Raw genomic sequence first — 13,255 nt, forward strand, 5'->3', positions numbered from 1 at the left:
ACAATTCTTATTGGGCACAGGAAGGCTTTCCTCTCCCACTGCAACTGGAATCACATACCCACCACCACGGCTAGGAGCCTGGGGAGGGGGACAGTCCCCACTGACGTCTAATTAGATCCTAAGGCCATGCCAAATCAGATCAGATTGTGGAGAGTTTGGGATCCCCGAAAAATGAATCCAGGATAAGCTAAGACATAAGATGTCCAGCCCTGCCCAGAGTTTGCTGTGTTACCACATCTGACTGCCAGTGAGTATAATCCACTCTGTGCACCATTATGGCCCAAAATTCATTGACATGACTGGGAATTTGCAGATGTGCGATAGCTACTAATATGGCCAACAAAAGTATTCTCATGAAACCACAGGATATTCATTGACACAGTTGAAATATTTTAAATGTTCCACACCTGAGTCTTCGAACTCGCTATTGTAAGTATTCCAGGTCTCGCTGATGCGAAGCAGGTTCTCTTCCATAGCTTGAATATCCATATATGGACAGTTGCATTCTGGGAATTTGGGCCCACACTGACACCAACAGTCGTTGTCCTTGCAGATAAATTCCCCTTCTGAGTTGCAAGCAATATAGCTCAGAGCTGCCTGCACAAACCGCTCCTGCAAGTAGTCGGGAAGGATCAGCTGAAGACCTTGAGGGAGGAGGAGGAGGAGGAGGAGGAAGAAGAAGACAGAATCCATCTTACTAAATGGGATGGCTTCCTCAAAGCTATTGACGACATCCTTTCTCTAATCAATATGCATATAAAGCAGTCTTTCAAAAGTATCTACAAAAGTTATTATGCATGCTGAATAATCATTTGTGACATACGGACAGGGCCAGATGTAGGTTTGATGAGGCCCTAAGCTACTGAAGGTAATGGGGCCCTTTATATGTCCAGCTTTCCTTTGTCAGCAACAAATTGTCACTGTTTTTTGTGTTGAATATATGTTATGTGGTAATTTATGGACCTAATAGGTATCTAAAGCCATTTGCACATAACAAAATATGTAATTTATCAAAGTAATTGTTGAACTGAAATACAATTAAGAAGAAGTATATTAATTGGGAAATACAATTAAGAAGAAATTGCTGTTTTAGGGGTTGTTTTTAAAAGTCTGGAATTGATGAATTTATTTTGCATTACCTTCTATAGGAAAGTGCTGCTTGTTTTGGAACGCTTTGCTTTTGGAACAGGCTTCCGGAACGGATTAAGTTTGAGAACCAAGGTACCACTGTATATAGAAATGAGCAAACCAGTAATATTTTAGGGAGCAGGCTAGCAGGCAGGGCCCCATTACTTACATCATAGGAGCCTACCCAACACAAAACACTGTTGCTGTGTGTAGGTTTTTTTTATTTGTTTTTTATCTTATGTTTTGGAAATGTACATCCAGTTTTGTTTTCCTTTTTTTAAAAAAGTTGGGGCCCCCAAGGGAGTGGGGCCCTAAGCTATAGCTTGTTTAGCTTATATGCATATGGATAACCTGATGGGGAGGGGGAAATTGGCTGTATGGAGGTGATTCTGAACTGCCACAGGTGACCAGGCAGGTGGGCCAATGAAATCTTAATAAAAGTAGCTTTATTAATATGCAAGAAATGTTTAAGAGCAGTGCACTGTTGCCCATGTATCTAACATTCAATATGCTTTTATTCTCCTTTTCAAAGAGATGCTTTTGAAATCAACAAACCTTGTCTGCCAAGACGGGGAATGCCAGGTTGTCTTAATTTAAATCAATGAAAGAGTCATATTTCAGGTCTCAGTAACCTGAACTGTACCCACTTTGGTATTATTGATCTAACAACTATAGCCCTATGCCCACATTACTCACGTATGGGGCAATGCCATGTTAAATGGGGAGCCAGTGAATGCTATGTTCATACTTCCAGCCATTCCACCCCCTTTCTTCGAAACCATGTGTTCCACACAGTTGTATGTATCAGAACTCCAAAGCATACACTCCCGCTTGCACCTAAGGGCTTTGTGCAAAACAGAAAACCTGCACAAATGGGAATCCCAATCACTCAAGAGCCCTTGCGTTTGAGCAGGAATTCACAGCTCAGAATCACTTTGCAGACATTGCTGAACACAGGGCAAAATTATCAAAGGAAGGGGGTGCGATATTGGGGGCAGGGCTGAAAGCAAGCAATGCACAGGAAGCAATGCAAATTAAATAGGGAGGAAATCAATCCAATCAAGGATATGGTCCATATTAGCAGGTATCATCCTTCCAGCTCATCACATCTAAAAGGTAAAGGTAAAGGGAACCCTGACCATTAGGTCCAGTCGTGTTCAACTCTAGGGTTGCGGCGCTCATCTCGCGTTAGTGGCCGAGGGAGCCAGCGTACAGCTTCCGGGTAATGTGGCCAGCATGACAAAGCCGCTTCTGGTGAACCAGAGCAACGCACGGAAACGCCATTTACCTTCCCGCCGGAGCGGTACCTATTTATCTACTTGCACTTTGACGTGCTTTCGAACTGCTAGGTGGGCAGGAGCAGGGACCGAGCAACGGGAGCTCACCCCGTCGCGGGGATTCGAACCGCCAACCTTTTGATCAGCAAGCCCTAGGCTCAGTGGTTTAACCCACAGCGCCACCCGCATCCTTTCTAATATAATGCAGGTGTTTACAAATGAATGGGAGCCAAATTCTTTGAGCCAGTTCCATTCAAGTAGTTGGCCTTTAAGTTGCTTTAGTTCCATTCAGTTATATCTGTTGTTTCCCTCTTCAACTAGGTTGTAGTGTTAATGGGGCTTAGGGTGGAGGAGGAAGGCAATGACACCCCAACAACCTATATGTATTTTCCGTTGTGAATGCAACCCCTTTTCTCTGGGTCTCCTTATGATATTCGAAGTATATGGTGTTGTCCTCCTGGAATGGTAACCACTTCAAAATACAAGAGGGAGGGTCACACACAAGAAACCAACAACCCCTAGATGTGGAAGGCCAGCAAGCCAGAGAGAATACTGTTATTTCATTTGTTTATTTACTTAGCACTTCAAAGCTGCTTAATATTAAATCCCTAAGAGATATGCACAAAATAACACAAAAACGTAATGTAACAACAAAATCGTGTAACAAAAATAACATAAAAACTAACAATACAAGAGTATACCAAAAAGAAGAAAACAATGTTATATAATCTGGAAGAGGTAAAATCAGGAATTTGGGGGGGGAAAAGTCTGACCTTATGGGTCAGGAAAGTCTTCACAAGACACGTAATGGAAATATTTCAAAAAGTCTGAAAACCACATGGCTCCTGTTCATAACGAAACCACGGCTGAGGCTGTGCTTCACTCACTCTCTCTAAACTTCACTTGCCATCTACATATATATGTAAATGTAATTTTTTTTTGGGGGGGGAGAGCATAGTAAATTTGGGACTGTGTGTTATCCTTTACTCATCAAGGCAACATTGACTATGAAATGGTTTTAAAAGGCAGTTCTGTGTGCCGCGATTTTTCTGTAGGAATCCAACGGCATGTATCAAAACAGGTCTGTGATTGATGTAACAACCAATTTCCTAAGCATTTTACTGACAAATATTATGTCGAGCGCAGGGAGAGCAGCAAATAATTTCCATAAACACAGTGGAGATATGAGCCCCAATGAAAATGACAGGATCATCTATCAAACTGTTATATGCCCCAAAATATCAGGCGTACAATGTGATTTTCAAGATAGGCTGTCCTATTATATGAGAAGTGGAAGGGGGGGGTGGATGTTGAGCTTATACGTCAATTCAGTGGGAAGATAATTCTCTCCGCCTGTCCCAAGAGCCAAAAAGTGTCATTTTCAGGCAGCCCACATTCCAAACCAGCAAAGGTTTCAGTAGCAGGAACAGCTCCATTTGGATGATGGTTGCAGCGGCTGCTTTCAGGAGAAAGTCTTACACCATCAAAAGCTTTCACAGAAGGAGCCCAAGCAGATGTGAAATTTTGTGGGAAGCTAAAAGAATTTCAATAAGCCTGGCACAAATTCTCCGAGTTTTAAAAATCATCTCTGTAGCTGTAACCACCAACCAGGGAAGAACGTACTGAAAAAGAGAAGGTAAACATTTCCCATTGCTATTTTCTTCCAGTGACCCTATAAGTCAGGGGTCCCCAAACTAAGGTCCGTGGGTCGGATCCGGCCCGCACGAGCCAATTATCTGGCCCCCGCCGCCCCCCGCCGCCCACTCTTACTGGTGCGGTGCGGCATGGCTGCCCATCTCCGGGTCAGCGCAGCGCAATTCTGGCGTGGCGCAGCACCGGAAATAGCTTTTGCGCATGAGCAAAGCGTCGTTTCTGGTGCACTTCAGTGTCTGCGGAGCCCCTAGCTCTTACACACAAACTATTTCCGGTGCTGCACCGCACCAGAAGTACATCAGAAATGACACTTGTGCATACACACAAGCTACTTCCAGTGCCGCGCCACGCTGGAAAAACAAGTGCGCGTATGGGCGTGCGCTCCCCTGCCCCTCCGGCCCACTGTGCAATCGGCGCCAGAGGAACCGGCCCAAGGCCAGGTAAGTTTGGGGACCCCTGCTATAAGTGTTTTAGCTTCATTTGTGTCTGTTTCCCCTTGCTTGAGATTACATGGGTATTTTAGCTTGATGAAGTCCTACAACTGGTAGCACAAGGATGAGTATCTGCATCACCTACAGGCGAACACAAAATCATTTAGCTCACCATTAAGTGGTTGACTTGCCAGCAATTGCCACTGGTAACAGAATCATAGAACTGTAGAGTTGAAAGGGACCCTGGGGATCATCTGGTCCACCCCCTTGCAATGCAGACATTTGCAGCTGTCCCATATGGGGATCGAACCTGCAACCTTGGCAATATCAGCACCATGCTCTAGCCAACTGAGCTATCCTAAGTCTAGGATTATATACTCTGATTATACCTTTAAGTGGGGGCAAGGAAACTACCCCACTGTTCAAAGGGGGGGATATATCAGTTGCCCTTCCACTTTTTCTCTTGGTCCTGCCCACCACCAGCATGTGGCCCTCAAAAGGTTGCCGGTAGAGGAATGTGGCCCTTGGGAACCCCAAACCTGATCTACACCCGCTCTAACCCATGCAATTCCACAAATTTCACAGGCCTGGCCTTTCCAATGTGGCAAAACACACACATAAACACATACTCACACTCCACTCACTAGCTTAAGATCAATGGAATGTACTGTTCAGGTAGAAGTTTTCAGAAAATGACAAATATCCCTATAAACATCTTCCTACAAGAAATTAACAACCCACGTACCTTGCAACTGAATCTTATTTTCCGGACTCTGTACCAGAACAGAACTGACAGAATCTAGGTTGTCATAGTTACTGCAGCCAAGAGGACCAGTCCGGGTTTCTGTTACCTAGTGAGTAAGGGAATGGAAAACCATTTGCTGTGTTATACAGAACAAGCTAAGTTTCCTTTCAAAAACACCTGGCACAGTGCAGCAATAGAATTCATTTTCATATATACAAGCGGTGTGACATTTTTACCTGTACAGATGTTTCTTTTGAGCAGCCCGTTTCACAGACAGCAGCCTTATTTGCCGTATCAGATCGCCGTATTTTATAGAGGTGAAATTAAATTGCAATTTTAGCAAAATCTTGGGAATTAAATTCTTGGAGGGCAGTGTGAAAACTTACCCCCCCTCCCCATGATATTCAGGGGTGGTGCAACGGGGGATAATTTCATTACACATTTTCTGGGGGTTAGGGTGTAGAATTCAACAGTCTGGTTGAAAGAATGGCCTCATGAAACTACTCAACTACCCTTCTGAGAATTTTCAACTTGGTTAATACAGTATGAAAACATATTATTAGTTCCAATTGGTGGGTAAAGGAAGCAATGGGCTAAGAGAGGAGGACTAGGAGGACTTGGGGCAGACTATATCTAAGCCAACATTTCTTGGATAGCTCAGTTGGTTAGAGTGTGGCGCTGATAACACAAAAATTGCAGGTTCAGTCCCTGTAAGGAACAGCTACAATTTCCAGGAATCTTTAGGGGGAGCCATAATGGTTAAAGTAGTAAAAATGTGCTTTAAATGAATGATGTGGATGCAACCGGTATTTGGCCTAGGTCACTTAGAAGGTTTCAGTGGGGATTTGAACCCTGGTCTCCCAGTCCAAGATTAACACTCTGAAATCACTACACCACACTGGCTCAGTATATTGAACAATAATAAAATTAAATCCACAGTTGTGTTCCAATTTTTTCATACTACTCGCAGGCAAAGTCACTTCACTGAATATTTGGGTTGGGTGAAATCCTCCAGTTCCACAAAGGCTAAGAGTTTGGTAAATGTGAAAACCTGTTTCCTGTATGACTTTTCCCCTTGACAAAGCTACAAAATGAATGTTTGTGTATTTCAAAACAGAATTCACATCCCCTGGTAAATCTGTGACTGTAAGACCCACAGTTTAAATTTTGAGAACTGTCTTTATTATATCATTTATTATCTTGAAACCAGTAATAGAGCTTCAGCCATGTGTGCTTGTGTGCATGGACAGTAGCTTAAGTAATACAGAATGATTCTTGCAATATTTAGGTTTCAGGCATGAAATTCAAGTTTCAGGTACAAAATGTTTTCATTTATTGCTTTTGAGAGTCTTTGCAGAAACCAAAGAACACCCTCACGCAAGGTTCAACACCAAATCAATATTTCAGATTGTGCAAGTTAAGCATTATAAAGCACTTTGTACAATTAAATGTCTGGTGAAATCACTGCCAAATGCAAACAAATTCTGATCATATAGCCCACACATTTGTTTCTGCAAACTTCCATGCTGTGAAAACCGGTCTTAAGAATTCCAGCTTGAATTTATCTTGAATGTTTATTGACAACCTAAGCAGGAGACCCTGTAATATATGCAATGAGGCAGAGGGAGTTTTCCTGAGATGCAATGTCCACCTAAAAAGAAAGGAATTTCATTCTTCCCAGATAGAGTCGAATATAGGAAGGAAAACTAGTGTCTAGTGTCCAACCTCACCTCCCTGCATATTTTTCTTTTTGATTGTCCTAGACGTTCCAAAATGCAAAACGAACAAACAAAAAAACTACTTAGAAGAAGCATGGCAAAATTGGCACTACAAACAGGTGCTTGCGATAGATGGTTTTTCAAGCATTCTACCTTCAGGGCACTATCTCAATTTGCATACTGAGGAATGCCCAGAAATTTGCCCTGGAACCACAACATGTTGCAAAGAATTCTGAGCACAGCAGGGAGGGGGAAGAGTAATTCATTTCTTTCATGTGTTTCTTTTCAGTTGTCATTGCAGAACCCCAAGTAAGCTTTTGAAGAATGCCGGGCATTCCTGAACACACTTTGAAAAACACTGCACTAGATAAACCAATTCTGTGACAATATATGTTAGACAATAGTTATACTATACTGCCACTTAAGCAGAAGTGATTTCCTCCTGCAATTATAAGGCAAATGTCAATGGTCTGATTTGGACATAATGCTAAACCATAGTTTAATATGATATCTACAAAGCTGCTTCTCCCCCATCGGCCTCCTATAGCATGGCTGTGAAATTTGAAGTACTTACTTTAGTTTTTAACTAACCACAGTTCGTCATAATATCCAAACCAGTAAGTGTTGTGAGTTTTAATTATGGTTTATTTGAATGAGCCAGGATTAGAAATCACAGTTTGAAGTTGGCTTGCTTGGGCAAACCATGATTAAAACTAACCACAATCTATCCTAGTTCAGACATGACAACAAACCATAGTTGACAATGAGAAAAAATGTTCATGGCTGATGGGTGGGGGAGGATTCTATAAATTGAAAACTTATTCATGTACCATTAAAACATAGTTTATTATGTCCAAACATGATGTCTGATTTTACTTGAACATCTTAAAGTAAAGGTAAAGGGACCTTACTTTGACAAAGTAGGTCTATTCCAATTTACAACTACCTCTCGCAGCAAGAAAAACCATATGAACAGCTTAGTTGGATCAGACCAAAGATGAGTCTAAAACGGTGCTCAGTTTCCAACAGAGATTGGACAAATAGTTGTCACTAAAAACAGAGGTGCTCATTATTTTTGTTCCCCAGCTTTGCAACTTCCTAGAGGCCTTTGCCTGACTACGGTACTACTGGAAAAAGACTGCTACAGTAACTCAATCTTTGTTCTGACCCAGTCCTTAGGATTTCTCCCTTTTTCAAGAGTCATCTACCTTTAACGCACTATGAACACACAATGTTGTTTCATAATGAGGATTTATGTGCTCATGTTTATTCTTCCCATTCATTCTCATTATAGCTTGAAACTTCTCAGGTAACCAAATAAGGAAAGGGTGGTAATTAGCCTAATCATTACATGCTCTGCTTTTGCATATTCAGATTCATCCTTCATTCAGATAGGCCATTCAAGGCAACTGAATATAAGTACTGATTACCCTTAACTCATTAGGTCCCCGATTAGGGAAGATGACTCTGTATTTGGGTTTAAAAAGTTGCATGTTTGTGATATGTGTGTGATGAGGGCCAAAAAGTCTCTCACTTACATACCAGCTTTGCAGCACAATCCACCAATAAGTGGGAATTTGCAAAAGCATGTCTGTACTCATGACACTAATGACTAATCTGCTCCACTTTTTGGCTTGTATTTTTTATTTATTTCTGGCTTAATTTGCTGTAATGAGAGTGAATGGGGAAAATGTATAAACACGACCACACATACAACAGAAGTGTTCAAATCCAGGCTGGCCCTACTGTTGGGGAGGGTCTAGTAGCTGCCTTAGGCAGCAGGTGTTGAGGGACAGTGAAGAGCTGTGTCATGCAGCCCGTTTTCAATCTCCTAAGCTACCCTGTTGCTTTCAGGTTTAGTGCATGATGCTGAAGACAGATTCAACAGACAATCTTAACTTCTTTTGTATATGGAATTGTGTGTCTCTTGTCCTTTGCCTCAGGCAGCAAAATATCTTGGGACAGTCCCGGTCCAAATGAACACACCCTCATGCACAGAAGGGTGGAACAGGGTCATGTGATCAACTACACCATGGGTTGGCAAATTATGGGCCGAGGGCCGGATCAGGCCCAAATGCCTTCTGGATCTGGCCTACGGATGGTCCGGGAATCACCGCGTGGATGGCCATAGTGTACGTTCTTTCCCTTTCTCTCATATGGTGGCGCCGCCTCCTCCCTCCCTCCTCCTGGCTTCTCCCCGCCCTGCCTAGAGGAGGAAGGGGGCTGGGCTTTGTTGGTGCCAGCAGCAGCTGCGCTTGAGCGGCTGCCATTTTAAGCAGCCCCTCTCCGGAGCCCTTTCGTGCGCTGCTCATTGTTCCTCCGCCGCTGCCACCAGCCCCTACCGCTCGCAAGACACAGGTAAGCAGCCATCAGATCTCACGGTGCTCTGAGGGACAGTGGACCAGCCCCCTGCTGAAAACGTTTGCTGACCCCTGAACTACACACTCAGCTCTGCATGCATTCAGTGAGCATGAAAAGCAACAAGGGATGTAAGAAGGCAGTGACCTATTTGCATTGTGACTTATTTGTCACAATCAGCACTGTTTCCGTTGCACTGCAGTGCGGCTTCTGCCAAATACTACCTTACTTGGCTTGCTGTCTGCTATTTGCTGTAAGCTATGCAACTATTCGTGCAATTTATATTCATTTCATTGTAAAGGAAACCTCAAAAATGATGTAAAAAAATAATGTATTGTAATTTGTGGACTTAAAAACAAACCCAACAAACCTGAACACAACGATGTGAACAAATGCCAATCACATTTGCTTTACCGATTTCCATTCCTGACAGTAAGCGAACACACAAAGCACAGTAATTTCTATTTCCTTTTCCTCTGAAATTCTCTGACATCCTGAGAAGAGGCTCTATGCATGTCAAGGAACTGTCAACGAGCCAGGTCAAGCACAGAACAAAAGGCACATGCGGGAGGCACAGAATGCAATTAGCTTTTTATTAACAGAAAATAACAACACAGCAGAGTCCTCTGGTTTGTATTAATCCAGCTGAGATGCTGCTGAAATTGACCACTAGCTCCACCCTTCCTGGCATGAGTTTGGCCAAACTACGGGAGGCAGTGGAGGATAGGGGTGCCTGGAATGCTCTGGTCCATGGGGTCACGAAGAGTCAGACACGACTGAACGACTGAACAACAACCACCCTTCCTCCTCTAACCTCTCTCTCTGGATCGCTCTCGAGCAGAGCTGCGTCAAAGGGGTGGGCTCCTTCTCTAGGCCTGTCTGGCTCATTGCTCAGCAACGTACAGGACTCCCTTCGACTGGGGTGTCAGATGGGGAAGAGAGCCAGCAGGACTGGGTATGTGCCCACACTGTGACTCTCAGCCTCTAACTCTGTCCTGGAAGGCACTTCCTCTCCTGACACCCCTCCCTTGATTGCTCAGCCCCCCTGCTTCTAGCACCTCTCATCTTATCCCTCCTGCAGACTCCTTTTCAGCATCCCACCACCAGGATCTGGGATCTAAACCACTGTCTTCTGTGGCCTCCCTGGGGGGCTCTTGGGCGGGCAGCTCCCACCACTCTTCCTGATCCAGCAAGTCCCTGACACCACACCCATTAGTGTACACACATGCATGCAGGGGGACTGGGGGCTAATCAGAACCCCCTATTTCTTGTAAGAACTGTCTCAACTTGCATACTTTTGCTGCTGCTATTAATTAATACCACCCTCCATCAGAGAATCGCAGGGCAGTTTGGGGTTTACTGTACTTAAACACAAAAATACGTAACATAACAGCAAACAAAATAATAACCCCCGCATTAATCCTACTCACAGTAGACTCATTGAAATTAGTGGACTTAACTGATTCAGTCTTATCTGAAGACTGAATCAGAAAAGTGCTGGAGATGCAAAGAGGTTGAGGGAACTTGTTTTCATGTGTGGTGGACTTGTAAAAGGGTAAAAGAGTACTGGGAAATGATCCATAATGGGGGGAAACTGTTTTAAAGTACGTTCCCCCAAAAAACAGAGTCCTTTCTGAAGAAGTGTGCATGCACATGAAAGCTCATACCAAGAACAAACTTAGTTCGTCTCTAAGGTGCTACTGGAAGGATTTTTTTTTATTTTTTATTTTGTTTTGACTATGGCAGACCAACACGGCTACCTATCTGTAACCAGAGTCCTTTCTGTTGAGGATAATTCAGACTGAAATGGCCAGGTGTCAAAATAGGTTATTTATGTATGCTACTATTGCGGCCTGTGTTTTCTTAGCCCCAAAATGGAAAACTAGCGAGGTCCCAACTAAAGAAGAATGGCAACTCAAGTTGAGAGAATATGCACAGCTTGCAGGCTTAACATATAGAATAAGTGAACAAGAAGAACATACGTTCAGAGAAGATTGGAAAACATTTATTGAATATATGAGAAATAACTGTGTACAGCTGAAAACCCTGGCAGCATTAAGATAAATTCAACAGTGTGAATAAGTTTTGATGGATGCAATAAGGGAATACTGGATGGTATAGTTTCTGTAAAATATGCAGGGATTTATGTTATGTAAAATGAACCATGGAAAGTGAAGAAGGGAAGTTCTTCACATTTTAAGGATGTAAAAATGAGTACTTTAAATTGTAAAACAAAAAAAAATTAATAAAAATTAGAAAGAGAGAGAGAAATTAATGGATTTAAGTTAGTCACATCTATTCCTTTCCATGTGTCTACTCTAATGTTGACTACAGCCCTTTGTTTCCAGGTGGGCTAGGCAGGTGCTTATGGGAAACAGACACAAGAGTCCTTCCCTATAATTTGTGCAAGCATTGGGTATACAGAGTAGATTGCATTTGAACATGAATGTTTAATTCATCTGCAATAGTTTTAATAGGAGTAGTTACCTACACATGTGTGCTGCAAAGGTGGTGGGGATGGCCAGGAAACACAGTAGTAGTAGTAGTAGTAGTAGTAGTAGTAGTAGTAGTAATAATAATAATAATAATAATAATAATAATAATAATAATAATAATAATAATTTATTTATACCCCGCCCATCTGGCTGGATCTCCCCAGCCACTCTGGGCGGTTTCCAAAGTGTGAGATGAGGTTAGTCCATGCCCCGCTCCCATGCAATAGTTTGATTCAGTGTGAAACAGAGTTCATCTGTACCCCCCAATATGGCCATGTCTCTGCTCTTACAAAAGTCACTTTCGTCACAGTGGGGATCATGAAAGAGAATATTCTGGCCAGCACAAAGTTCATCTACCTTCCCATTCATCCTCTACGGCACATGTGCTTAAGCTGCAACTTTTCTTGGGCTCTGTACATGGCTGATGAGGATTGAAAATAGTGCACACCTAGGTTAAAAGAATCCCTATGAAAGGAGCAAACACAGAGGATGAGATGGCCCCTCTGCATTCTGGGAGGAGGAGGAGGAGGAGAAGGAGAAGAAGAAGAAGAAGAAGAAGAAGAAGAAGAAGAAGAAGAAGAAGAAGAGGAGGAGGAGGAGGAGGAGGAGGAGGAGGAGGAGGAGGAGGAGGAGGAGTAGTAGTTTGGATTTGATATCCCGCTTTATCACTACCCGAAGGAGTCTCAACATTCTCCTTTCCCTTCCTCCCCCACAACAAACACTCTGTGAGGTGAGTGGGGCTGAGAGACTTCAAAGAAGTATGACTAGCCCAAGGTCACCCAGCAGCTGCATGTGGAGGAGCGGAGACGCGAACCCGGTTCCCCAGATTACGAGTCTACTGCTCTTAACCACTACATCACACTGGCTCCCAAGGTTTAATGCAGCATTGAGACATGGGCTTAATAAAGCACAAAGCTGGCCAGGGTAGACCTGAGACTGGGAAGAAGCTAGGGAACATGATCCCCTACACTCCCAGTCCTGATATTCCAGACAGCAGAATTGGAGAAGGTGCCGAGGGCACAGCAAAAATAATAATAATGCAAAGCCTCGTTTTTCCTGCCAAACAATCAAAAGCAAACTTGCTTAATATCCTATCTCCTGTATAGCACCCCCTCAGTGCCAATAACAAAAGAAGCATAAAGCAGGCTGATGTGAGGCAGGCAAGCGAGTCCCAAGTGAGCTGTTTCCAAAGATTATCACAGCACACGTTGTCTTGGGCAGCAGGGTTTTCAATTCCCAGAAATAAAGCTCTTAACGTTGGGCATTAATGAGGAAATGCCGACAGTTTCCACTAAGTTAAGGCTCAGAACCACAGTGATAATGACCCGATTATATGTGCAGTAAGTAATTGCCTCTCAGCCATGTGGCAAGACTGAATTTTTGTGATATCAGCGGGCAATATTGCCCTTGGAGATATTGGTTTTTTATTTTCTAGTTTTGCCGCTTTCTC

General features: G+C 43.2%; 1 protein-coding gene across 2 annotated transcripts in view; it reads right to left on the reverse strand.

Moving 5' to 3' along the window:
• BRINP3 (BMP/retinoic acid inducible neural specific 3) overlaps positions 1 to 13,255 on the reverse strand; it is a 255,239-nt gene that overhangs the window by 72,102 nt on the left and 169,882 nt on the right. For both annotated transcript variants that reach the window (XM_033151388.1, XM_033151389.1), the window contains exons 5-6: positions 5,235 to 5,340; positions 408 to 644 (exon numbers count right to left, since the gene is read on the reverse strand). In XM_033151388.1, the coding sequence (XP_033007279.1) occupies positions 408 to 644; positions 5,235 to 5,340 (343 nt within the window). The remainder of the gene's footprint in view (positions 1 to 407; positions 645 to 5,234; positions 5,341 to 13,255) is intronic.

The sequence above is a fragment of the Lacerta agilis genome, chromosome 6 (assembly GCF_009819535.1).
Source record: "Lacerta agilis isolate rLacAgi1 chromosome 6, rLacAgi1.pri, whole genome shotgun sequence".
NCBI classification, from domain to species: Eukaryota; Metazoa; Chordata; class Lepidosauria; order Squamata; family Lacertidae; genus Lacerta; species Lacerta agilis.